The 27653-nt window shown below is 40.8% G+C and overlaps 2 protein-coding genes across 5 annotated transcripts in view; one reads left to right on the top strand and one right to left on the bottom strand.

The window, feature by feature from the left end:
- Positions 1-16099, top strand: part of faxdc2 (fatty acid hydroxylase domain containing 2) — a 103193-nt gene extending 87094 nt beyond the window's left edge. The window contains exons 2-10 of one of the 2 annotated variants that reach the window (XM_051078704.1): positions 4735-4756; positions 6814-6863; positions 8477-8574; positions 9365-9468; positions 10407-10528; positions 13510-13715; positions 13867-13972; positions 14395-14561; positions 14821-16099. In XM_051078704.1, the coding sequence (XP_050934661.1) occupies positions 4735-4756; positions 6814-6863; positions 8477-8574; positions 9365-9468; positions 10407-10528; positions 13510-13715; positions 13867-13972; positions 14395-14561; positions 14821-14977 (1032 nt within the window). In that variant the 3' untranslated portion in view covers positions 14978-16099. Of the gene's footprint in view, positions 1-4520; positions 4757-6813; positions 6864-8476; positions 8575-9364; positions 9469-10406; positions 10529-13509; positions 13716-13866; positions 13973-14394; positions 14562-14820 lie in introns of those variants that run through there. The other variant, XM_018691363.2, reaches the window with a different exon arrangement.
- Positions 16100-16298: 199 nt separating this feature from the next.
- Positions 16299-27653, bottom strand: part of larp1 (La ribonucleoprotein 1, translational regulator) — a 49646-nt gene continuing 38291 nt past the window's right edge. For 2 of the 3 annotated variants that reach the window (XM_018691355.2, XM_018691359.2), the window contains 11 exons: positions 27440-27621; positions 26766-26882; positions 26179-26505; positions 23835-23958; positions 22442-22647; positions 22189-22295; positions 21532-21689; positions 21249-21393; positions 20685-20794; positions 20406-20533; positions 16299-20195 (listed from right to left, as the gene is read on the bottom strand). In XM_018691355.2, the coding sequence (XP_018546871.1) occupies positions 19971-20195; positions 20406-20533; positions 20685-20794; positions 21249-21393; positions 21532-21689; positions 22189-22295; positions 22442-22647; positions 23835-23958; positions 26179-26505; positions 26766-26882; positions 27440-27621 (1829 nt within the window). In that variant the 3' untranslated portion in view covers positions 16299-19970. The remainder of the gene's footprint in view (positions 20196-20405; positions 20534-20684; positions 20795-21248; positions 21394-21531; positions 21690-22188; positions 22296-22441; positions 22648-23834; positions 23959-26178; positions 26506-26765; positions 26883-27439; positions 27622-27653) is intronic. The other variant, XM_018691356.2, reaches the window with a different exon arrangement.

Raw genomic sequence — 27653 nt, 5'->3', positions numbered from 1 at the left:
TACATTGAATATTTTTAATAATTTTTTTAATGCATCAATCAGAAAACATTTTCACCGTAAATTAAAGGAGAGATGCAAGTAGGCACAAATTTGCCCGGCACGACGCGAAATCACTCCTGCAAGTTGAAGCTAGCTAGCAAGCTAAATGTTTAAATGCTCACAGTGACATCAGTAGCATGCTGCAGCTAACAGGTACAGTGTTTAGGCTATGATGTAAAATATTTTCTCTATTCACCATCTTAAGTTTAGAGTGTTAGCATGCTAACAATCGCTTATTAGCAGTAAACACAAAGTACAGCTGAGGCTGATGAGAATGTTATTAGTTTTGCTGGTATTTAGGTATAAAGTAAATAACTGGACTAACTGAAAATTTCACCTGATGATGGCGCTACAGGAAAAAGTCAGAGAGTCACCAAAGTGATCAGATTTATTGTGGGGTTTTTTTTTTGGGGGGGGGGGGGGGGGGCTGTCCAGTAGTTGTCTAGACATGTCAGGACAAGATCTGAGGATGCCAGCCCTCTGGTGAGTGTTTGAGGGAACAGGGATGATCATTAATCATTTAGAAAGTCACTGGCATCCATCCTCTGGACACCATGGATGTCTGAACAAATCTTCATGGATATTCTTGCAGTAACTGATGAGATATTTCAGTCTGGACCAGCTGACATTACTATCCTTAGAGCCTTTTGTGCAACCCCTATCAGAAATGAGGTAGCCTTTGAATCTTAACTTAGTTGACTCTTAAAGATAATGCAGAAAAGGAACTGATCAGCTTTGAGTGGATAAACCTGTTGACATGCACTTCACTCCTACTGCATATAGTCTGTTAACTTATTGTAAATGTTTAGTCCAAAGTGTCTTGAGTCACCAAAGGTGTTCAGGGGCTTGGCTGCTATTTGAACTGACCAACACATCATTATAGAGAGAGCAAAGAGTCAGTTGTCTGCTTTGTTCTCAGAAATGTTGTCAATAGCTGCAGGTTTGGACTTATCAGTGGTAAACAGTATTAGATGCAGGAGTTTGAGCTGTTCTTCTTTGAAGCTCATCATCAGCTCAGGTCTTAAATCTGAGGGCAGGGGTAGATGGTATTTAATCAAGCTATTGTGACTGTGATTGAATTGTATCTTACCTGTGTGAACATTTGCAGTTTGACCAGTCAGGCCTGAACCTGGCCTCAGTGTGACCGCTTTAAAGGAGGCATAGGGCTTTGGCAAGGTGTTTCTCTTCTTTTCTTTAAGTTACAACCTCTAACCAAGAGTAAGATTCATTACCACCATCTGCTATGCTGGAGTGTGGACCAGTGTTAATTACATCTTAATCAAAATAAATCAATAAGTGATTTAAAAAAAAAGGTTCTATCTGCCCAGTTTCCCCCAAGTAATCAAATATATTAACTCTCAGGCCTAAAATTAAATATGCCCTGAAACTCAATTCTTCACATGAGTACTTTGAATGTTGACCCATTAGTGTGTCTCTTTCTGCAGAGTATTTTTGCTGTGTTATGCTGCACTGACTCCTCTGTTTGACAAGAGGCACAAGATCAATGCTTGGAAAAGCACAGGTGTTACTAATAACTTTAAAAAAGACTGTTCTGTCTGTGTGTGCCAGTATGACAGCTAAATGGAGTTTAGCCATCGTTATTTGATCAATTGCACCTGTGCCTCTCCCACTGTGACATTTCAAAAAGCCTGTATGAAAGGACCAAAACTAAAAAGGAAGAAAGTGCCAGTAGCAGCTCTTTTCTTGAGCTTCTGCATTCGTGCCATACAGCTGCACTGCAATGTCATTCTGCGTAAAGATATAAAGGGTAATAGATGTTATTTTTCAAGGGGATTCTGAAAAAGCAAATCTGTAGGCATTTCTTTTCTTATTGGAGCCTGCCACCTGTTCAGGTAAACAATTAAAAAAATATGTTTTATTCATATTACAAACCAAGAAGATCTACACCCAACTGTATATAAAACATATAAAAACAAAGCAGGACAAAAGGATGAGAAGGTATCAAATTATAAATGAAATGTGTCAGATAACCTGGCATCTCAATTTACCTGTGCTTAACCTGTAATAACTTACTTTATTCATTACCTCTCATGAGTTCCTACACAATCAGTAAATCAATAAAAAAAAATAGAAACATTATTTCTTAATGCCAGGTCAAAGCAGTGTCAAATAAGTCACTTACTCAAAGCTCTATCATTTTATTCTAACTAAAATTCATGATCACAAAGACATGAAGTTGAAGATGATGTATCTCATTAAATTATTAAATCAATAAAAATGGAATAAGTGTCAAATTCAATTTCATGTTACTGTAATTCCACAGGGCACCTGAGCAGCAGCACGACTCCTGCAGTGACCACAAATGTGAGTAAACTTCTGTCATGAAACGCCACACACAAGCACTCAATTGACAAAATAGGTCATGATTTACTTACATCCAAAGACTGCCCAGGCTTCATACCCCTCAGTGTGTCTGAAGGAACCACATGTGACAGATGTGTGCCAAAACCCAGAAGCACAGTGATGCAGTGGCAGCACCTTCACACCAGAGGTCAGACTTGAGCTGTGCATCAAACAGACCATTTTATACAGTGCAAACTCACCTGCTGAATGATCTTTAGTAGAATCAAATAGAAACGAGAGATTCTGGAGCTGAAATTTACATTGGAAGTTGGATTCATCAGTTTAAGTATCAGATAATATAAATCTAAAGTGCAGTAGTAGAAGTCTTTCTAGTCCTGGCAAGTTTCATGTATTGGGCTTCCATTTGTGATATAAGCTGGATTTTTTTGAGTGTAACATTTTATCCTCTTGACAAAAATTCCATTGAATTAAAAATCTGTCTTTATAGAGTTGCATTGTACCATAAAATCCCTGTTGTATGTATATAATTACTATAATCAGTGTAAAAGCAGGATATGTATAGTAAACTTCAAAATAAAGGTAATTTATATCTCTTTACAAGCCACAGTCAACAGCTGTGGATCTGGGTCATGTTTGGTCACATTACGATGTGTGTGTGTGTGTGTGTGGTCAGTTTCGTAACCGCTGCCCTCACAGACGGTGTTACCAGAATGAAAATTTCTGGTGCCCCCTCCTGGATGATCTAAGAATAGATTTGAACATCTAGACCCTGAAGACATGAGGTAAAAATTTGTCTGAAGAACCTATCACAGAGTTCAGTCTAAATTAAATAGTATCTATTCGGGAATAGTGCAGACTGTAGAGGTTACAGATACAACAGTTCAACAATAATGTTCTGGACCAAAAAAAAAAAAAAAAAAAAATCAGTACTCTTACTACACTTTTATTAAGGAGGGTCTTCTGGTCTGGTCTACACCCCAGTGTCCAAAGTCATACTTATTTTACATAATGATTGTAGTGTGACCCCCTGTGCGGTAACAATGAGTGATAGTGGAGCCACGTGTTGCTGCAGCAGACTGGCCTGTAGGTTGTTTGGGTCAGAGAGCGTCAAGTGATAGTGAAGGAGCTGACACTGATGAGGAGTGTGTGCGTACAGTTATGGTTAAACATGTCATGGAGGAAGAGGAAATAATCTCACTGGACAAGTTAAACCTTCACTTAAACACAGGAAACATGTTACTTCTGTGTCCAGATAAAATATGCTGTTTTGTTATCAGGCTATTGTTAATAGTTAGTTATCCCCTGGAGACTCTGTTTCCCCCTTTAATTTCACCTGAAGTAGCTTAAAGCTGCTATACCCAAATATTTTTATATTAACAATGGATCATATGTCTACTTGTATGTGTATGAGTTTTATAGCATCTTTCAGCTCATTGTTTTGGTTTTCTGGTCTGCAAGTTTGTTTTGAATCACTGTCATTGCAGACATGAATGTAAACTGCAACTCGACAGGTTGGCAGAGGCATACAACCACAAGGTGGTACTTCTATATCCATGTTTTTCCAATTTGCGTGCAGCAGGTCACAGCTATTTCAGTTTTTCTGAGAATATTCGACACTTTAAGTACTGACGCCACACTTTAAATACACTCCATTACAAGTAAAAGTCCTGCATTCACAATGTTACTTAAGTCAAAGTGTGTAAGTACAAGAGAAGAAGTGTACTTATAGTATGAAAAGTAAAACTACCCAATGCAGAAAAATATGACTTGTGACTGTTGTACTACAGCATTAGAATATTATTACTCCTCTTAATGGGTAAGCAGCATTTTACTATTGTAGTGAGTTAAAGTGGGCTCATTTTCAATTATTTTGAATAGAACTGCAACTAATGATTATTTTCATTATCGATTTATCAGCTGATTATTTTCTCAATTAATCAATCTTATTGATTATTTGGTTTTTAAATATTCTGAATGAAATGAGAAATGAAATTAACAAAATTAATAGCAATAATTTATAATAAAGCAAAATATAATTTATAAACACTGCATGTTCTGTATGCTAAAATGTGTATTCATATATTATGTATTGTCAGGCTAATCCTAATACAATGGAGGATATTCTACTGTATTCTACTCTCAACATGCTCTGTAATGGCACCATGCTGAGCTTCAACCTTCACCTTGATCCATGAGGACTGGAGGGAAAAAAACACATCCTCAGATCACTGAACACTGGCCTGCACTTCTGGGTACGGCTTGAGTCAGCTGACCAGGAACCAGCCAATCAGAAGTGGTTCGCTGGTGTAAATAAAGAGTCGGTTTGCGCCCGTGTAAACAGCGACCGAGAGGGAGAAACCGGGCAGAAACATGGTGGAGACGAAACACAGCGGTAAGTCAGTGACTTATTTCACCGTTAACTTGTCAATGCAGTTGGTGTTTGCTGAATGTAAAGCTGTGGTTGTTTACAGCCTGTTGTCTGTATGACTGGTCCAGAAACAACAGCGGTGTAAGTTTGACCAGTTCACGTCCTCACTGAAACGCAGCACAGTTCATAAACTGCTGTTTTGTGATTACTGCGTTGTGTTTCTTTCAGCTAACTAAATATATTTTCACTAATATTCCTGTAGCGTTCCTCTTAGTTGTACAGGGTTTCTGTAGTAGTCAATAGAAAACCCGTAAATTTGGCTGAACACCAATAGTTGTTTTGTCTCTAAATTATTTTTTTTTCCAGTTCATTTAAATCATAAAAAATAATTTAGTTCTCACAGTGCCCAAAACCCAAACGCTGGTCCTATTTATAGTCAATAATAAATGTATTTTCCAATGTATTTATTTCAAAAATATGCTTAAGGAAATCACTATTCTCTGCTTTTCTGCAGCTGCAGCATTGGTCAGAGTCAGAAAATTATAATTGAAATCAATGTTTCCATCAGTCAACTAACTAATAATGATAAATATTATTCATGTAATATGTTTCACTTAATGTAATATGTAATGGTTGGATGGATAAAAAGTAATTTAGTTCATAAAATGTCAGGTATAGACGACTTATTAAAGCCCAAACTTTGATCTTAATTTCTCTTATTTAGCCTGAACAGCAGCCAGTGAAATAACATGAGCACCATATTCTTAGCATCTCTGTAGCTGTAGTTTGGTGATTGTGTAAAGTAATTACAGTCAGAATCAACATAATTTACATCAATCAGCTGACAAGGTAACTAATGATGTTTAAGCACCAGCTGTAATATTTCTACAAAGATGTTTCACGTAATATAAAATCTGTTTTACTCTGCCCTCTTTAAAATCTCTGGAGCTGCAATGATTAGCAGATGATCAACTATTCAAATAACAGAAAAGTGGTTTGCAGTAATTTTCAAAGTTAAATGATTGTTTAAAGATTCACTGGTTCCAGCCTTTTAAACATGAATATTTTCTGGATGTCATACTCTACTATATGCTTTGATAATAAACTGAATATATTTGGTTCTTTTGGATGCTGAGCAAACAAAACAAGACATTTTAGTCAGCGTGGGCTCTGGGAATATGATATGATAAACCTTTTTTCCAATTTGTCAGCATGTTGCAGGCCAAACAACAATCTGATTAATCAAGGAAATAATCTATCGATTCATCTATAATTAAAACAATCAGCTCTTGAGAATGTGTTCTATTCTTGTTAACCCCTAAACCTTTTGTTTCTCATTGAGCTACAAAGAAAGAGGGAGAGAGTGGATTTGGGGCTGGTTCCCAAGAATCTGACTGAAAAAGTGCATACTGTAAGGATGGATTATAACAGGATTATGTTTAATCCTCCATCTGTAAATTTTGCACCAGGCTGCACTCAGATGATTATTGTACCATGGAAAGAGACAAAAACAGTCAGAGAGGGTAAGACCGAATATATTAATTGTGCTCCATATAACAGATCAATTTATTAAATCAGACTTTTATGGTAGAATAGTGTGAATCAGTGAAGGTTCAGCATATGAGACCATGTCCGTGTTTTATTCTGAACTGTATCAGGGAATTTGTTACTCATGAAAAAATATGCATATCCAGATTATTTAAAGCTTGTTGCAACTTTGACATTATTATTAACACAGTAAGTTATTTTCTGAAACACCAAATAAAAATAAAAGACATGTTTTTAAACCCACTATTATTTTTCAAAGCAGCTGGGATTAGCCCACCTTCCCTTTTAAAATGAAGAGCAGAACATTTAATCTTTAATCTTCTACCATCAGTCATTTTGGGACAGTGCTGCTTTCCCATTTGCCTCCAAGATCATCCATCTTAGTATCATTTCAGAGGATTTTTACATCTGTTCTGTTTTTATTTGTACCAACAGATGATGTGGGTTACCTCATACATATATACTATAGTCATGAACATGCTGTGATTCTACCTGAAAAATAAGAATAAAAGTATTTATTATTGTGTTTACAGACACGAAGGGAGCTGCCACAACAGACAGCAGCAGCAGCAGCAGCAGACAGGTGAGAACACAACACCTTTACGACCAAACACACTGCTATTAATGAAACTCAATAGAAGAGATAGATGATCAAAAGCAAGCAGGTCAGCAGCAACACAATATGATGAGTCACAGGCTTGTTGGGCACAAACGACATAGAGGATCTGTTTTGTATTTTCACTTCCTTTTCATGGCTGTCTGATTTGATTTGTTGGATCACTGGTCCATCATATTTATCCGTATTGAAGATGGGTTCAGGTGTGTAAAACCTGCAACCTCAAGACTGAAAAACGTTTAAACGTTGTTTACAAATTCTTAGAAGACTTTCAATCTCTCATGCGTCATATAATCTGAATCAAAATCAAATCAGAGATTGTGCCTTCCAGTTTGTATCTATTAGCTAACTGTCGGCACTTTGTAACACAACCATTTTATGTTTAAAACACGTTATGTAAAGGTGATCTGACTTGACTTGTCTCAGCAAAGAAAGTCTCCACCTCATCGCTTTGTTCCGACTGTGCCTCCGTGAGACCTGTCCTGTTTTCCATGTTGTTCTCTGAGACAGGCTTGACCTGACAAGTAGCATTTTTTTCCCTGAGTAAATTTATGGAGCCCTGCAGGGAACAACGAGAGGATGGCAAATGTTTACTGTGTAGTGGAAAATATTTACAGTGTGTGTTTTACTGATTTCTTTTTTTCTTTGAGATTAGATTAGAGATTAGAACTGTAGTAAATAAAATGTCCTCATCTGTGCATATGTGTATCTGTAAGATGTGATTGTAATATTGCATGCTTGTTTTTGTGGCCCTGAAAAAATGAACAGACAACTATGTACTGAGACCAGCATGACATTTGTGTAGCATTGTTCCCACTGTTGCCATGGCTGGGCCAAGGGCAGCCGGGGTAAAAGCTGGCATTTTAGGAGGTTTGGTGAATGTGACATCAATCCCTGTACTTAATTCCCACTAAGTGAACTGATCCAGTTTGTATGACTGGCTCAGATTTGGCTTTTACTAAATGCACTGTGCATTTGTCAGACACATTTGCATTTTACAGTCAGTATTCGAGATATAAGAAATCTTTGTATCTAGATCATCTACAGCCAAAGTTAAAATTACAAGTCTACATCTTTTCAGCACTGCCTGCATTCAGATTTTAAATATGTAGCATTGCAATCACAATACACACATGGTCTCAACAGTAATGGCAGTGTACTGCACTGTACTGATTGAAAATACACTGCAGAACTCACAGTCATCAGGACTAAGAAACAAGAGAGCCAAACGTCTTTGACTTTATCCATTATGATGTCTATCTGTGATCGCTATGCAGTCGGTTGGTGCTAAATGCCTCACCCTTATGAAAACATAACCTATTCAGTTGTTCTTTGTCTGTGTAGATCAGCGTTTCACCCACAAGTGAATTGATCCAAGAAGCCACAGTGCTGTCATCCTCTTGGAAAGACACACTAACTGGTTTCAGTAACAGCCTCAGTATTGTTTTTGAGACATTTCTACACCGCAAGAAGTTTTTGTGGGAAACGCTGCTGTAGCTCAACATCATGAGACCGCACAGTATCAACAGGGGTCATTGACAGGGAGGGTTATACACAATTGTTGCTCTTTCTCTGCTCAGGAGGGCCCCGGAGGACTGTGGGACTCTGTGAAGAAAGCTGCGTTTGTCATTGGATCCGGAATCTTGTTCTTGGCCGCGTTCGGCAACTCGCTCACATGGTAGGATCTCCTTACATGTTACTGTATTACCACACTACAAACCGGCAGTTTGTCCCAAGATGAACCCCGCAGGTTATTACATTAATGCACGGTAGAGAGGGTAAGAAAGGAAGGTGAGTGAAATCCGACAAAACATAACAGAGGCGAAGCGAGTGGGAGAGGTCTGGGCAGGATGGTGCAGAGCAGGACTGGGCAGATGAGGTCAGGGCAGGACAGAGTAGGACTGGGCCAAAAGAGACCGGACAGGACAGAGCATAAGAGTAAAGTACCTGCATGACAAGACGGCGCAAGAACACACAAGGTGATGCAGGGAAATTACAGGACAGGGCATGACATGACTTGAAATTATAAGATGGGACAGGCGTGTAGATCTGATGGGACTACACGTGACTGAGCATTATGGGACAAGATGTGACATAATGGGTTTGGAGGGTGGGATGTGTTCAAGAAAGTTGTTTAGATGTCACTAGGTGTCTAAGGTGTTCTGGGTATTTAGCATGTCAGGAAGTGGCTGGGTGTTTGCTCCAGTGTTCAGTATGGTTGCTAACATGTCAAGGTTCTTGGTAAATGGCTGCTACAGCTTTTCTGGGCATTTGCTCAGTGGTTGTTAAGACTGCTCTGAGCCTGAGGGTCTGTGAGGATGGACACTGGGACTGGGCTTGTGTTGTATATATTACAGACCAAGAGTACAGACATTAAGACTGAGTTTATATATTTCAGTAAATGAAACAGGTCCAGAGCTGGTGCACTGATGCGTGTGAATGTGTCTGACGCTTATTCCCCCCTCCAGGCATCTTCAGAGATTCTGGGGAGCTTCAGGAGATTTCTGGCAGAACCTGTGGACTAAGCTGTACCTGGCATTTGAAGGTCACGATGCTGCTCTGTTCTTCTTTGGTAAGAAACAGCTGGATAGTTTGGTTTCTTGTCCACATACCTGATGTATAGAGGAACACGTTGCAGCCAACAGAGTTATTGACATAGCAGAGATATGTTTATCAGGCCAAGATCAAGCACAATGATCTCAACACGTTGACAGCTTGAATGACTGCCTCTGCTTTGCATCAGTACATACTTTGTATCCTTGTGAAACACTTGGAGGTACTGTGGGTTCGTGGATTGAAGCTCTCTAACTCTTCCTCTCTTTTCATTGTCAAATCCGGCCGAGCACAGCCAGAGGAAACTTTCACACTGCCATTATAAAATATACACCAGTGTATTTAAAGATTAGATTACATGCATGATTTCATCTCCTCAGCAATACAAACAGGCCTTTGTTTTCAAAATTATGTGGCTGCACAAAACGATTCCTTATTTTTGGTACCAGCCACAGAAGAAATATCACGTTTCTGTGGCACTGAAGTTCAGTTCTGATCAAGTCTCGACCTCTGGTGTCAACTTATTCACTTTTATGATGCAGCCATCGTGTCATAAACTGGCCGGCTGTTTGTGCACAGTAGAAGGTATTCCTTAATTGGATATTATCAATGTAGGACATTGTGTGTATTACAAGATAAGATATGTAGTGTTTAAGTTTTCCTGAAGTAATAATGTATTATGTAAAGTAATGAAGAACAGGGCAAGTCATACCAAAGTAATAAAAACACGGTGTGATCCTGCTTGTGGTTAATACTCACAACAATCCCACTTGATCTTATAGTCAGTTCAAAAAGTAAAATGCTTACACTCAGGCTCTTGTTGTAGAATTGTAGAATTTATCACTAAAGCAAACTGTTCAGTTTTTTGTCTCTGACCTCTCAAACAGCTGCTGCGTGAGTCTTTGCTTCCTGTCAAGTTGTGGATGGAGCTGACAGTGGCCTTGTTTTTCTCAACAGGGACGATGTTATTCCCCACTCTGACGTTCTGGGTGTCGAATGCTCTGCTGCTATTGGTTGACACCACGGGTAAACCCTCCTTCATCACTCGCTACCGGATCCAGGTGGACAAGAATAACCCGGTAGGCTCCAGGCTCACACTGTGATTGTTATTAGTAGTTACTTTGTCTATATCTTGTTTTGATTTTGTTTTCCGTATCACACGTTTTCTCCAGTTTCACTATTTAAGTGTCAGTTATCTCTAGCCAGCTACTGGCCAGTTGCTACTTCTGCTACTGCTTCTATTAATGTTAATACTGGTAGGAATTTTTTTTGTGATACCAACACCACTTTGATCTCCACCTCCACCAGCAGTGATGTTAGTAAGTGAGCTGCTTCTTTTAGGGACATCAGTTTATGGCCTCGTTCAACCTCTATACGGCAGCTGCTATCGTTTTCAGCCGGTGCTGTAATCAGAATGAAAATTGTTTTATAGTGTTTCTTGTGGTGAAGGGTAATAAATCCTTCTAATCTCAGCCTCCTCAGCTTTCTATAGACTTGACAGAGGACTCATTAGTATGCTGAAACTGAGCATGAATGAATGAATGGATGGATGGATGGATGAATGAATAAATGAAGACAGACTAGGTCCTTCAACAAGGCATTTAAATTAGCTTTATCAGTTGTTAGGGTTTTGTCTGTGACGTTAAATAAAGAACAAACTTGTAGTCAGTATTGGAACATGTAGTTATATTCACATCACTGACGTCATATTGAAACTGAAAATTAAAAATCATGAACAAGTAAATCGTTAAAAGCTAATACTATTATAGTATAATAATAAACTATACAATAATGATAATAATTCTGTAATATTCTGTATTTATTCTTTATAAACAATGGTTGTTTATATTATTATTTTGACAGCTCTTTCCACATATATTTCTAATTTTCTATTTTCAATGAATTTTTTAATTTACTTATTTATCTGTATTAACTTATTAATGTTTTTATTTCCCATGTCACTTTTGTACATAGGTACAAATATGCTTTAGTCTTCAATAATCACAACATAGGTTGTTTTTTCTTTCAAATTAAAACAACTGTTCATCAATTAGTCAAAGAAATCTCATTAAAATGGAACAAAACCATAATATTTTCCACTGTGTGTGCGAGTGAACACAGGTACATGAACATACATGCCTGGACCTCGTTGTTGCTCATCTCATGTGTCCACATGTCCATCTGATCAAAGTCTTCTCACTGTGTTTGATTAACAGATGTTGTTGGACACCGCAGAGATAAAGACTGACATTACTGATAACCAGAGCTGGAGGTTACTCTGAAAATGTCAAAAGATTATTGATTACCTCTCAAAGATTATAACAGAGAACACAGCACACAGGATGTTCATGGTCATCAATAGAATAAAAACATCCTTAGCTGATTTCAGCATACAGTGTGTTTAGGTTTACTAACGATCAAACTAGTATTCACACTTTCTCTGAATACACTGCTTGGCATGTAGCTTGTTTTCCCCTCCAGCTTTGCATGTAGGGTTTAGCTCCTCTATATGATGGCGTACATTTTCAAAACACATTTGTCTTTTTCAGTCAATAGTAAAGACCTGATGTCCATCTGCAAAAACTTTATATCCCATATGGTGAGCTAATCTGTGACAATCTGCTGAGTCCATCATGCCGAGCAGAGATACTTCAGTTCACTGACCGATAAAGAACGTCTGAACTTGAGCTGAACTGGTCATAAACAAAGCTAGGATGTGCTGTTGTGTAGCAACAATACAACTTACACAACACTGGTTGGGCAGTCTACCAAATTCAGTGATAAGAGTCTGTGTCCCAATCCTTGGCCAGTCTTCAGATGGCCATTTATTGAAATTAAAGTTTTTTCTGATGTCACACAATAAGAGGTAAAACCAGTTTGCACCAACCAAGTAGCAAATGCATCTCACTGTTTGTATCATTTGATGTCCCCAGAAAAAGATTCTTAGGTTGTTGTGGGATTTTTTTTTCTCTCTGGTAAAAGCACATGTAACATGGGTCAGCACGGTGGTGCAGTGGTTAGCACTGTTGCCTCACACTGGAGCCTCTCTGCTCCTGTTCCTCCAGGTGCAGCAGCTTCCTCCCACAGTCCAAACACATGCAGGTCAGGTTAATTGGTGTCTCTAGATATGATAAGCGGTGTAGCTTTGGTAAGTTATGCCTGTTATCAAAGGAAAGCAATATAGCTAATGGATGGACAAGACATGTAACATGTAACAAAACAGTGCTGTAATGTAACGGTGCAAAAGTTCATCTGTGTTCATTTCAGAGACAAACATACACACACATGCATGGTCATGACATGTCCATGTGTTTATGACCAGAGTCCAAAGTTTAATGGTAAAAAGTCAAGTCGAGTGTTGGTCACACACAATCTGGAGCTTTTTTATCTGATACAAGAAACTTTCATTTGCATGTTTGAATTTCAGTCAACGAGATAATTTAGAAACTGCGACTCTTGGAATTCCAGATATTGGTTTTAACTTGTAAACATGTAAACATGCACCTCTTTGTCTGAGCGGAAGATAAACTCTTAAATGTTGTATTAAAACTACTGACCAAACAGCACTATTTAAACAGTTCGATTTTGTTTAAATTAATTTTAAATACTAACCTTTATTTACAACACATAGACAATGGTAATGACACATGTTGAAATGAATGTAGGAAACAAGCAGAATAAATACGTAGCTACAAAGTATAATGAAGTACAGGTGGTAGAAAATCTGTACTTTATGATTAAATTAAGATCAGGTAGATGATATAAGACATCACTTAAAAGCCATTAAAAATAAACTTGAGATCAGATACACTCTGGACATGGACTGTTTCAGAACTTATCTAGTGCCCTAGTTATTTCTTAAACAAACAAAAAGCATTGAAGTGAAACCTACCGAATTTGAGTGTCACCAAATGAAGGCCTCTGCCGAATGAATGTAAAGTCAAATCATTGTGAAACAAATATATTTGTCATTCATTTAAAAATGACTCAAACAGAATAATGCATCCTTTTTTTTAAAACTTATATCTAGTAATGACCCTCTCTCTGACTCATCCTCCAGGTGGATCCTGTGAAGCTTCGCCACGCAGTGAAGACTGTCCTGTTCAACCAGGTGTTCATCTCCGGACCCATGGTGGTGGTGGTTTACTACCTGATGTCCTGGCTGGGAAACCCCTGTAGCCCCGAGCTGCCCACATTCCACTGGGCCCTGACGGAGCTGGCCGCTTTCGCCATCTTAGAGGAAATTCTGTTTTACTACTCACACAGGCAGGGATCAATAATTTTATCATGTCAAAGTGTCTTTGTTGGGGAAAAAGGTTCCACACAATTGGTGCAGAGTGGAAGTTCAACCACTGCTTAGTTGGATGACTGGATGCTGACTGTTTTTTAAATTTTTTATCCTCGTCTTTTCTCTCAGGCTGTTCCACCATCCGGGCCTCTACAAGCATTTCCACAAACAGCACCACGAGTGGACCGCTCCCATCGGAGTCGTCGCCATCTACGCTCATCCTCTGGAGCACGTGGTGAGTGATCCCCCTCCTGCTTCTCTCTTCATTATCTACATCTGCCTCTGTCACGTTCTTGGCCGTACAGTATTTATTTCACTGTCAGTTGTGTGATTACTGTTAAAACGTTAAGGAGAAGTTACGATATCCCTGATTTGGCGAGTCTGCAGTGTGGACGGTGTTAAAAAGAGCAGTTAATGTTAAGATCTAAGTCTCTTTTCTCCTCATTGAGCTTCACACCAGCTGCAGCTGTCACACATAAATCAGACATTTTTACATCTGGAATCTGGACAAACCCAATCCTGAAAGTAAATCTGAACTCGCTGTGCTCGTCTACAGCTTGAATCAGTTGTCCACAGATTGATGCCGAGTCTGTTTCACCGCTGGTTAAAAGTCTTCCTCGGTCATTAAACCATTTTGTTCTTCCTCTTTCCCCGTAGATCTCCAACATGCTGCCTGTGGTGATCGGACCTGTGATCCTGGGCTCCCACCTGTCCACCACCACCCTCTGGTACTGCCTGGCTCTGGTCAGCACCACCATCTCCCACTGTGGGTACCACCTCCCCTTCCTGCCCTCTCCGGAGTTCCACGATTTCCACCACCTCAGGTAAGTCCACCTGCCCGTTCCTCCTAATCGGATTTAATGGTTTTTGTCTTTATTTCATCTTTTGAACTGTTTTATTTTTAAAATCCAAAATTGTTATTATTGTTGAATATTAAGAACTTGGTACCTGTTACTTTTCTCTGTGAAATTTGTAAAAACCTTAAACCTGATGACTCTTGATTACTGTATATTGGGAAATGATCAAAAAGAGAATGAATAGGCATGTCCTTGACCATTGTCCTCATGTCCCTCCTGACTCCAGGTTCAACCAGTGTTTCGGGGTCTTTGGTGTGCTGGACCGGCTCCATGGCACTGACACTAAATTCAGGCAGACCAAGCAGTACGAGCGCCACACCCTGCTCACCAGCCTCACCCCGCTGACCGAGAGCATCCCGGATTCACCCAAGAAAGGCCAGTGATGAACCTGTGAACTTTGACCTCTAACCTCAGGCTCTGGGCCTCAACAAGTTTGGGAAACATCGCCCACGATACGTGGCGCCAAAAATTCCCAATCAACTTTATAATGACAATTAGATTTGATTATTTTAATCCAGGAAACCTGTTGATCAGTTTCAGGCACCAGCTTCACTAAATGCACTAAACCAGATGTGCAGGTGTCAGGCACTTTTAAAAGTTTAGCCTCCTCACTATTTTTCCTTGTTTTTTCTTGTAAATTTATGACTTTAATCATAAATTCATTTTTTTCTCAGAATATTACACCCTCCCCTAGCTCTGTAAATAGTTTTTAAATGGCCCTAGTGCGCCGTTGCAGTTCCCTGCTCGAGTAAATGTAAGAATTTGGTGGTGGATTATTTATCTCCCAGATTCCACTAACTCATCTCTGTCCCTCCTCCCTAGTTAAACTAAAGTAGAGGGAAACTCTGCAGTATGAATAAACCACTCCAGTTATTCTCAGTGTGAAGCACCTGAAACATGGTCAGCATGGGAGTGAGAGAAGCTCGTTATGCTGCAGTCAGAGCTTCCAACATTCCTGAATAAGGACAGAGGGCTACAGCTACTGAGCTTGTTTTAACGTAAATATAACTCTCTTATCTTTCTATCATGTGAAATTGTCACATCATAGAAATGTCAATCATCTCTCAGTCCACTAACCCAGTTGAAATTATTGTGTCCTGACGACAGCCACAAAACATGTCCTCACTGTTCTTTATGAATCGTAGCTTTAACACCAGGTATAATAACTATTTTAAATGCTGTATTATTAATGCATTAATCTTAAGTTATGTATTAATTCTTATTAACAGAGTTTATATTTTAAGTAAAGTTTAGTAACAGCTCATCAGTCCAGACTCTTCTGCTGCAGACAGAAGATACATTTGCACTTTTTAATTTTCATGGCACTTAAACAAACCCCTGAATGTTAAATGTGTCTTTTTGTATTATAGAAGGCCTCTGTAATGCTTGTATAAGAAGAAATGAATGTTGGGAAGAAAAAAGACCTTTGAAACATTTCCTACTGTGATTAATACAAGAATGTTTTGACTGGACTGTTAAATATTATAAAAACATTTAAAAAAAGATGGAGATAATTTTTCTTTTTTCTGCCATGACGGGACAAAACTAAAAAAAATATTCCCCTCACACACACACAAGATCTATTACATATTAGGGACATGAGGCTAAATAATAAGACACTCTTTGGTAGTTTCAAACTTCTCTGCAAAGATAATTCATTCATTCTCTCACACAATAGAAATTAATCACTCGACAGTCGGCGTGTTGAGGTTTTTTTGTCCGTTTTGTGTTTTTTTTCTTTATTAAAGGAAAGCATAATTACTACAAATTACAAATAACACTAATAGCGAATCACATCAGCCTACAAAGCAGATATTATGAATATTAAATGATATTATACAAGATCTCATTCAAGTATTTTACATTTTTCCATTTTATATATTTTTTTGTTCCTTTTTTCCTCGTTTTCATCTTTTTTTCCTCATGACAAGCCTAGGATATTGTAATGTAATGAACTATTTGAATGGTTCATATACAGTTATTTCTTATTCATATGGCTTTATGGAATTTTGTCCTTTTTTTTTTCCAGTCTCCAGACATCATAACCAGCCATATTCCTCTGAGCAACATCACAATCCCCAGTCAGGTTCTTTCTCTCTTTCCTCTTCCACTCTTCCCTCTCTTCCCCACCGTTCATCAAGCATCTCTCCAGTGTCCGGCCACATGGCCAAGTTTGTGTAAAACTGATGAGCGGGGGGGTTGCAGCACCCCCTACAGTTTGTTTGGACAGCTAGCAGCAGTTCTAAGCTGATATTAGAAGGCTGAAAACTCCCAAAACACCTGAAACCACCCCCTCCACACACATGTCCAGTGCCAAGGCGATGGCAAGTGATGATCACATTAGAGGGAGGTTTCATGTGACTGTCCCACAAGGAAAGGCCCCCTAGTGGCAGCCCGTCATGTCTGTAGCCACACACCAGCTCACACCAAAGGCTTTCGCTGGTTTTGGGAAATGCGTGGAGTATTGAATATTTTGTAGCTCTTTTTTTTTCCCCGTCTTTAAACCTCAAGTAAACAACTTGATGCATCAACTGTAAGCTTCTGAAACTGATCCGAATCTCCCTGAAGTTAAACCAACAAGACAGTAAAAGGAAAAAGAAGTAAGTACAGCTTTGCTTTGCATTTTCTTGTTTCCAACAATTCTGGGTTTAGAGGAAGAAACTGAAGAACAGAAAACACTGACAAAACAATGTGATATCCACCTCCACTCTGCTGGAACATTAACCAACAGGCTGAATGATTTTTTACACCAAAGGACCTAGAAAAAAAAAAAAACAGGCACAGGTGGCCAACATAGTTTCACCTAAAAATGTCAAGCTTTTTCCAATTAAATTCTTCAAAAGCATTTGAAGATTTTCAATGATGTGACTGTACCCTACAGGAAACGTTGCAGCATGTCATCGGAAAACAGTTCACCTCATTAAGCATCTGGATAACCAAGTGTGTATTAAGACTTGAGATGCGTTTTCCCAGAAATTTACAAACTGCTTGTTCAGTTCAAATTGTCAGCAGGATTGTGCAAAAAGTACTGAACCGATTTGCACCAAACTTGGTGGAGGGATGGGGAAAGGGTCAGGGAAGGACCCAGTCAATTTTTATTACAAATTTGAATTTTCAGTGCCTTTCCAGTTAGACTGTGCAGACGTACTATTTGTAGAAAACCTGAAAAATGAAGATTCATTAATTAGTTTGAGTCACCATTAAGTTTGTTGTTGGAAATGCTGCTTCATCAATTTGGCTAAAAGAGCAAAATGAACTGTGATTTCAACATGAAACACTATAAACTAATAGATTTTGTTTTTGCACCATAACCTGTTGACGCCCTGATGTCAACTTTCCCTTTTGTAATGTGAACTATGTTCCTGATGTTTCAACAGCCTGACACAAACCCCACCTCCATCATAACAACAATGCTAGAAACACTGCAAATTGAAATTAAAAGCATTAAAAGATAATTATGAGACCATTAAAAAAAAAAAAAAGTTAGAGTACGTACACGAGTAAGGCAAATATATAATCTGTTCTATAAACAATAAAACAAGTAGCAGGGAGCTGTAATCACTTCTCTTCATCTGTCAAATTCACATTTACATTAATGGAAGAAAAAAAAATCAATATTTGATATCATCAGTATCAAGCGGGATAAAGATGTAACTATCCACACAGCTGACTGTAGGAAGAGTGACGTCCGAACGGAACAGAGTGCGAACGAGCAATTCAGTCTTAAGTTTTTTGTCCACAACAAGACAAAGATGTGGAGCCGTGTGTTTAGTATTCATCTTGCTCACGCTGCTACATCTGTACCTGCGTGCGACTACACCTGTCAGTGTTCATGCCTGTTAACTGATGTGTGTGAGAAACAGGAAGAGGCGGCGAGCGCCCCGAGTGCCCGAGTGCCCGTTTGCCCCCCCCCCCCCCTGTTAAGCAGCGGCGGGGGTTGCGGGTGTTTGGGGTGAGTGGATGGGTGGGCGGCGGGGGTCCAGCCGAGTGAACGACAGTGAAGTTCAGAGGCCAAAACGCCTGGAGCCTTGTTAGCGTCTCCACCCAGAGCACCTGCGTCAAGAGCACGACGGCTCCTCCTCATAACCATCGTTTTCTTCAAGTAATCCAGATTGATGATTCCAGTCCTGTAGTGTCACTGATGGTCGACTGATGGATGGATGTCAAGCGGATGGATGAACGGATGGATGCAGCTCGTCTGACGGGGGGGGGGGCGACAGAGAAAGTCAGGAAGCACCCAAAGGGAGATCGTCGGGGGATCCTCCCTTCCCAACTCCCCAAGTGTTTTTTTGTTTTGCTTTGTTTTTTTCAGGTGGGGGGAGGGTCAGGGTGGCGAACTTCAACCAGGTTAACGTGTTTCAGCACAAAAAGCCACGACTTGCAAACACAGGGAAGATTTACTGAACTTGTAACAGACCGAATGACACTTGGAAGACAGCTCGAAGAGGTGATGAGAGGGGAGGAAGTGGAGGGGAATGGAGAACAGTTTGGCAGACGCAGCGCCACCTAGTGGCCTCTGCTGGGAACGGTGACCAGATATATGGGTGATGTCAATGCTGTACAATCGACAATAAGGTGGCGGGCACAAGTTAGAAGCAGTAAAACCATTAAAATAAGGCAACTTTCAATGATTATGTCCATACTGAGGGGGTGGTACAAGTCTTTTTTTCCTTTTTTTTTTAATCATTTGGTTCTTTAATGTTTCTCCCCTCGATGTCCAGCCATAAAGTAAATCAAATATTTCTAATTTTTAACCCCTCAGGTGGGAGCACCTTGGGGCTCTGCGGATGGAAATGTCAGTCGCTCGGTTCAAACCACTTTGGTCCGGTTGGATGTCAGGAGCAGCATGGCCCCTGGGCCAGCCGCCCGCGGGGGCTTCTCAGATGCTCAGTCTCGTTCAAACTATTCCCAAGTCTCCAAATCCCTCCACATGCTGAAGAAATAATTATCATTAATCTGAGATCTGGGTGGGGAATCAAATATCTTTCAGCCAGCAGGACAGTAATGACCAGAGAGGGGTCCCCAGTGACAGAGAGGGGGGTCAAAAAAAAAAAGATCACCATTAAACCATCCACCGTGTGGACTGGCAATGGAATAATAATGAAAACAAAAAATCCATCCATTCTTTGCCTCATTAAGACAAAAGGATAATTTCCTCAAAAACTTAAAACTAATGAGTAAACTGAGCAATTTAAATTATCTTCTTCCTTATTTTTCAATTGAAAGTTGTTGTAGGGAAAAAAATATATATATATTCTCATGCTTGAAAGAAGAGCTGGACGCCCCCTCCCCCCTCCTGTGGCGCAGAGAGAACCGGCAACTTGCAGACATGGTTGAGTTGATCCGTGCGGGCCGGCGGATGTATTGTGTGGGGTTTTACTTCAGTGTCTTGGCATCTGGTGCGGGGTCAGCGGTCGGGGCAGGGGCTTTCTGGCTGGTGGGTTTGGCATCATCCTTGGCTGCAGGGCCCTGGGCGGTGAGGGCGGGGCCGGGGCCTGAGCTGGCCTGGCTCTGGGGCCGGCTGGAGGGCTGAGAGGGGTGCCGACGGCGACCGTCCCCGCTGGACGAGTGTCTTCTGCGGCCTCCTTCCTCCATAGGCGGCTACAATCAGACATAAGCAGGGTGGAGATTAGATGGAGGGTCGCTCGCAAGTTGTTATGTAAATTTGTGTGTGTGCTGCGTAACATACTGTTACATCTGAGTTGTCAAGTGCATTGAAGCAGCTCTCAGAGAAAACCTCAGTGAGCAGAGGTAACTTTTCAGGGTCAAAGAATCTGACCAAACAGCCTTTGCCAAAAATATTCTACTTACATCAATCCTGAAATCTTCCAGACGTTTAAACTTGCTCAGATACTCCTGCAGCTTCGGATCAATGTCCAAGGTCTTGGCTTTGGAGTATTTAAGGAAGGCCCAGAACTTCTCCAGTCCATAAAGCTGGCCTGTGAACAGGAGACAGAAATGTGATTAGGTGGGGGTGAAACGGAACCAGAAACTTCAAAAATATGACGAAACTTGAGCGGAGGCGGTGTTTCACAAAGAAAACATTTTGTCAGTTCTGATCCGTGTGCCGTCTTTGTCATGTCAACTCACCAGCCTCGTAGTCTTTCATGGTCTCCTCCTGGAAGTCCTTAAAGATTTCTGGCCTGAACTTCTTCTCTAGACCATAGCTGTAGTACCTGAAGAGGCACTCCAAACCGTACCTACAACAACACACACACACACACACACACACACACACACATTTAAGGAGACAGTCTGAGAGAATTTAACAAAGGACAACAATGCGTTTGAGAAATTGATTTAGACATGGCCTGGATATGAATCAGTACAAATACTTACAATGAATGTAACTGAGATTAAATAAAAAGGGATCCTCAGATTAATCGGCAAAAGGATTATATAAACCAATATTCATTACAAATGGCTCAGACAGCGTCTCGAGATAACTTCTGTTGTGAATTGGCGCTATATAAATAAAATTTGACTTGACTTGACTTGACAAACAGAGAAAGCAGCCAAGTAAAAAACAAACACTGCTGCTCAGTCTGCACCACACAGGCCTATGGCAGGTTATCACTGCTTTTAAGAACAAGAGTTTTCAGGAGTAAAACTCTGCAGTGAGTCGGCCTGCCTTCACTAGTCAGGTCCTCTTACCTGTATCCTTCTTTCCCGTCCTCGACCACCAGCTGTCTGAACTCCTCGTACATCTTCCGATTGAAGTGATCCCGCAGGAAAAATGACCAGAAGCGGAAGAGCGTGTTCATCTCCTGCGACTGGCCGATTCCGAGTCGCTTTCGCTCTGTGATTGGTTGAGAAGAGAGAGATAACGTGGACAGAGTTATTTAAAGGAGAAGAAATGAGTTCCAGGACAGGATTTTTCTGAATTTGAAGACAATAAAGAATAATACAGAAGAGAAAGAAGATGATGTGCGTTTACCGTTTAGGCAGCGCCGGCGGTACTTGTGGTAAACGTGTTGCGTGAAGCCGTTCTCCTTGAGCAGCTCGTGTGATGGGTGCTGGAACTTGGGGAGGGACTGAGGCGTGCAGCCAATGTTACCCAGGGCGGGGGTGCCTTCTGATGGGCTGGCGTTAGAGCTGAGAGGGAGAGAGGTGGAGGAGCAGGTGGAAAACAGTTAGTACAACTGCATTTAATACTAGAACTACCTCAACAGTGAAGTTAATCCTGAATCTGAGATCATTTCCTGGTGTTTTACTTTAAGCCCTTCACTTTTCAGGTCAGACATTAGGATGGGATGGACATAATATAGGGAATTGTAATGGTTAAAAAACTAAAAAGTAAAGCTAGACATTCAGTTAATTTAAGGTACAGCACTTTTTCTAAACTGGCAACGTAAGGGACATTTGTGACTTTAAATTCTGAGATTTAGACCTTGTGTTTGTTTTAAAGGGGTGTTCAGACACATTATGAGACAATCGAAGTATCTTAGTTATTTTGTTGTAACATTTAACTAAAGCTGCATTTTTTTTTGACCAAAAAGTGAAATCTTGTAATGTTTTATGCCTAAAATCAGTTTTGGTTCTGTCCACAGGGATTTAAGAGAAACATTACAGAGTCCAGAGCTGTGAGTCTCACCTGACGGAGGCGGTGCGTGAGCGATGCTCTCTGGAGTCCATCACCCAGCCAACGTGGCACTCCATGGGTGGGTTGGAGCTGTGTCGGGTCTTCCTTTTCCTGGGTGTCTGAAAAATGACAGAACAGATTTGTACAGGCGGGTTGAAAGCACCTGAGCTGTCAGTGACTGGCTACAAATGTTTAGGTAAAACCTTAACACCAGGCGGACACATTTCCACCCAAGTAAGTGCGACTCACTCGGCAGCCGTCTTACCTTGGCATCGACAGGCCGACTTTCCTTCACCACAGGGTAGAAGCGCGGTGTCATGGTCGGGTCCTTCCGGTGAGGGGTACGAGGCGTGCGGGGCGTCCGGGCACTGCGGTAGTTGGGCGAGTCAGGCACGGTAGTTGGGAGCGAGCGAGCTATTGAAGTGGGCTCAGGGGCACCGAAGAGTTTGTTTGCCAAAGCGTCTGTGGGGACTGAAGACGTGAGGGAAGAGAGAGGAGCAAAACATATAAATAAATAAAAAGACAGAAACGACTTCCAACAGAATAAACTGTTCACATTTCTTAGCGATCCTGAATGAAAACGCTTTGAAGTCATTAAGAGATAATCTAATGTCACATCAGTGATTTAATAGCTTCATTTATTTCAGTGTGAAAAGTGAGAAACAAATGAACAGTGATAGGTAGATGTAGGAGCAGGGCACCCACAACTTCAATCAACGTGGATTAACAACTTCATAAAAGGTTCATTATATGTCAGAGTGAAAAACAAGACCCTTTTCATCATGAATGATGTTCTGAAAAACAGAACACTGACTTTTTTTTCCCCACTCACGTCACTGGCTCCTACAGCGAGTGTTGCATCCTGTGTTTCCAGACTAGCCAGTTACTTAAAGACCACTTACAGTGAGCATGTTAAAGTTAGTCAGTCAGTGTATTAGACACCAAGTTCAGCCTAGTTTAGATACGTTCTGATGACATCTTTACTGCAGAGAGGGACCGACTCATCGGCCAAGCAGTCAAGAGTTACTCCTGTCACTGACTGTCTAAGAAGTGCAAACTGCCAGTGAAAATCATTCTGACTGCTTCTAAAAGCCTGACAGGAGAGTGTGAGGTTGTGGCCGACAAACAAGCTGCACAAAAGTTGGATTTGTCGTTTCGCTTTTTAATAATTATTTAATGTTTCAAGTGAAAATTCTTCAAGAGCGATGACCATGTTGTTTTTAGACTAACACTGTTTCTACAGGACCAGTGTTTAATAATGTTAAAAATTATTTTCCCCACAAACAGACGTTAGGAAAGGGTCGTCTCACGCTCAGAGTCATCTTATACCCGGATCAAAACAGTGTAAGACGAGGCCATATTTCTCTCATATTTAAGACTACAGTTTTTGTGTAGTATATTCTGTCTTCTTTTGAATCCAGAGTTATTTTCTGGCCCCTCAGGTTTATCTTCACGTCTCTTCAGTGGGTCTAGAACCCAGAGGCTGAGAACCGCTGCTTTGTGACATAAAATGCGTTTCATTTGTTGCCTCATTATCATCTTACTACAGAACAAATATTACTCCACAACATCACAGTTTTAACTTGGATCCACCTCAAAAAGTCGATGAGGTAAGAGCATCATCTGATTGTCTGTTTTGTGTGTTTCTGTGTCCTTACTCTGCTGGGGTCGCGGGGGGCCTGGTGGGACTTCCTGGTTGGGGTCGACAGGAGGTTCGGGAGTCAGGCAGTCAAACTGTTCGCGGCTGATCAGGTGGACCTTCTTGAAGTTCTCCACCTCTTGCTATAAAAGGGAGAAGATCCAGTGTTAATGTGGTGACAGGTGGGAAAACATCCACCTCTTCCTACATCTGTAACAGGATAAAATCTGTAAAACAACTCAAACAAAACACTCAATAAAAGCAATCACATGCTGTAATGAAACTCTAGATCTTTACCAAAATACAAAAACGGAGACGTGTCAATCAAAACAACAGAAGTAAAAACCTGGGATATTAAAGGAAATGTTAAATGGATCATCTACAGACCTTATCTGCAGCAGTCTGGAGACTGAGATGCAGCAGCAAAACATGGCTGCCAAAAACACTTTTTTCACCCTCATGTTTGACGTCTCTTTACTGTTCTGACACCAGTTCACCAATCAGCTGAGTCATATCAACACAAACCCTGAATTTTCCACTAGTAAAGACCTCCTCACCGTTCCTCCTGCAACAACAGCTCTTTTTAAAACAATACCATAAACACACAACAAGCCTGATGTACCAGTCCTCCAGCTTTTCATTGTTTCATAAAGATGATCAAGAGCGACTCACTCTCGCCCCTTCACTCCACCGAGTGCCCTCAGGTCTCTGAGCGTCCATCTTTGTCTCCCCCTGCAGCCCGTTGCTTCGACCCCCGTCAGGGCGAGGCCTTGGCGTGTGGGGTTTATTTATAAACAAGCGTCCTCTGTTCCACACACCGCTGGATGTGTGCCTGGCGAGCACGTGAATGCCCAACAAAGAGTTCAACAACGCTACAATGGCAACCAAAACAAAACAAAACAAAAAAAACTTTCTGTTCTGTGTCGGGTCTCCATGTCCAGAAACAGCTTTAACTGAGGAAGAACAAACGAACTCATCATCTAGTCTTCGACAGAAACACCAAAGTAACAATGACGTAACGTGGAAGCTGTCAGAAGAACCCGCCTCGAGTTATACTTCACTGCAGCTTCTGTTATTCGACTCTAAAACACTGATACCTGCAGACATGCTTGGTTGAGTCCTCATTTTTATCTACAGTAAGGACTCACAAATTTTGTTTTTGGTTTTGTTTTTTTGTTTTTTTACTGAAAAAATCTGGATTTTTTTCCTGTTTATTTTGGGTCATTTGAAAAAAAAGGGAAACTTTAACATTTCAAAATTGCACTATAAACTTTTATTTTTTTCCCCCTAACTTTTAACTAACATTTAACTCAGGGAGACTGTGTTGCCTAATCAGCAGTTCATTTGTGTTTTCTTCCTCTTTGGGCTCTTCGCTTTTTATTACCAGAGGCATTTACTGTAAATGTGGTGGTCAGTGTCTATTTGAAACACAACACACAACCTCTGGATGGGTGGTGACATAAAATCCAGTTGAAACTTGATTTAAAACTAAATCTGTTCCAATGAGCCCCATCAATGTTCAACTCTGATATCACAGCTCATACCCTCCCTTTTTTTTGTTAAATATTCTTTTGAAAAGATCTCTGTTGTGTATTATTTCTTTCAAAAAGGAGGGTGTGAACAAGTGTATGTTTTGAAAGAACAGTTTAATATTGATTTGACTAAAAATTGTTTTTCTAGAAAAATAAGATACTGAGATTTTGAATAAGTTGGAATATGTGATTCAGTTAGAACAGAGTTACTGAGAACTTAATCTGACTAAAAGGAAAAGATCTGCGTGTGCATCTGCGTCTGCATTTAGAAACTGGATGTAATGATGGAAGAACAGGATCTGTGTTGTCAGTTATGTAAATTAAATCACATAGAAAATGAAACAGCTTTTGTTTTGTGTTGTCCTTTGTATTGTAACTCCAGATAAAGGTTATTCAGGAAAACTAAAAAAAAGTTTCTTTTGGAAGATGAAAACACAGACACCTGGACTCTTTCATTCTGTCGAGTGGCTTTTATACAGTTTTTCTGCATGAAACACGTTTTCACCCTTCCATTCATCAGCTATCTGCAGTGAGTGGTTTGATGTTTTTCTGTGGAAAAACTTAAGGAACTGAGGCATCTCCTCTAACATTAATACAGGCAGCTGTTAACTTATTTTCTGTCATTTATGATTTAGATAAAGACTGAAATCGTACTTAGGGGTTCGAACACAAGTTGCATGTAGGACACAAACATTTAGCATCAGACTTTGCAATCATGTGAGCCTGTAGCCTTGATCGACAGGTCTCCTAATGTACCAACAAGCAGCAGTACAGGCAGAATCGTTACCACACCAAGACAGCTTCGGTGTCGACCACGACAGAAAGCCTCACCTTGATGGTGGCGTACTCAGGCTCGTACGTGTCGTCCCACAGGTCCTGCTCGTAGTAGAAGAGCCCGTCGTTGATGACCTTGGCCAGCTCGCTGGTCAGCTTGGCGCGCGACGTGTGGTGCCCCGTGCGGTCGCCCCCCGGGTGCTTCCTCAGGTAGGGCGGTGTCTGCGTCACGATGAGGATTTTGTTGACGTCGTGGTCGTCGATCTCGCCGTCCGTTTCCTCGTCCGACCAGTCGGTGAAGGTGTTGCGCCGTCCGTCCATCTGCTCCATCTCCTCATCGAACATGAAGTCCAGCTCCTCTGGTTCGTCCTGCTCTGCTCCGTCCTGATCAGAGTTCATTGATTGATTAATTGATTCATTTATTTTCAGAAAACAAAATCAAACAACAATTGTGATAATAAAAATATCATTTAAAGTCATTTATCAATTAAAATGCCAAACATTCTGTTGTTCCAGCTTCAAATTTGAGGCTCGGCTGCTTTTTTTCTGGTTAATATCCTTGTAAAAATAACATCTACAAGTTCTTTCTTTAAATGAGGAACCTCGAGAACACAGATCGTAAGATGTAAATAGTTCAAACACACCTTATTTCCTGAGGTAGCGGGGCAGGGCGATGAGCCAAGCTGGGGTACCGGGGAGCGAATCGAGTCGTCCTTTTCCTTCTGCTGCTGCTGCAGCTGCTGCTGCTGCAACGAGGGGGCCTACATCAGTCAACCAACACCGAGCACACAGGAGAAGGAAGGAGGACGAGGAGGAGGAAATGGAGGTGGACGAGGATATGGAAGGAAGGGAATGGAGACCAATGTGGAAAGTTAAAAATGAGATGAGGAGAAGGCAAACTACATATGACTGCTTCATGTGGCTGTGAAGATGAAATAGTTTTTACATGAAAAATGCCTAATGGCTACATGCCAGCATAACTGTGACTGAAGCTAATAGTTTATTATTATTATTAATAATTATTTCAAAATACACTAATAAAATTCACTTTAAGGAGTTTGTGAGCGATTCTCAGAAACACGTTTCTGCTGGCAGGCAGCCACAAGGCATTGTGGTCCATGGAAACACCACTGAACAAGAAATGAAATCTAAAGATCAGGGGAGCGAGTGACATTATAAATGAAAACTAATGGATTTCTATGTCATGAATGTGAACATTCAAGGACTTCACAACTGCAGATGCTCCTAAAGCTTCACAGTGCTTCTTCACCGCCTCCATACACGCTCTTAAAACTTTTCAGTTCGACCTGAACTTCACCTTCTCTGCGCTGACCTTGGGTCTGGCTGGGGAGGGTCTTGGCCTCTTCTTGACCTCGATCCAGGACTCCGAGTCCAGGTCGGGGAGGCTGGCGGAGAGGCCCTTGGGCATCGTCTTGAGGTTGGAAGTGTCTGGTTCAGTCTTGGTCTGTTGCTGCACTGGTGTGGAGGCCCTGGGAGACCCTGTAGCAGACACAGAGGGTCACAGAGAACAT

The sequence above is a fragment of the Lates calcarifer genome, linkage group LG20 (assembly GCF_001640805.2).
Source record: "Lates calcarifer isolate ASB-BC8 linkage group LG20, TLL_Latcal_v3, whole genome shotgun sequence".
Lineage (NCBI taxonomy): Eukaryota > Metazoa > Chordata > Actinopteri > Centropomidae > Lates > Lates calcarifer.
This window is presented reverse-complemented; position numbering and strand designations above follow the sequence as displayed.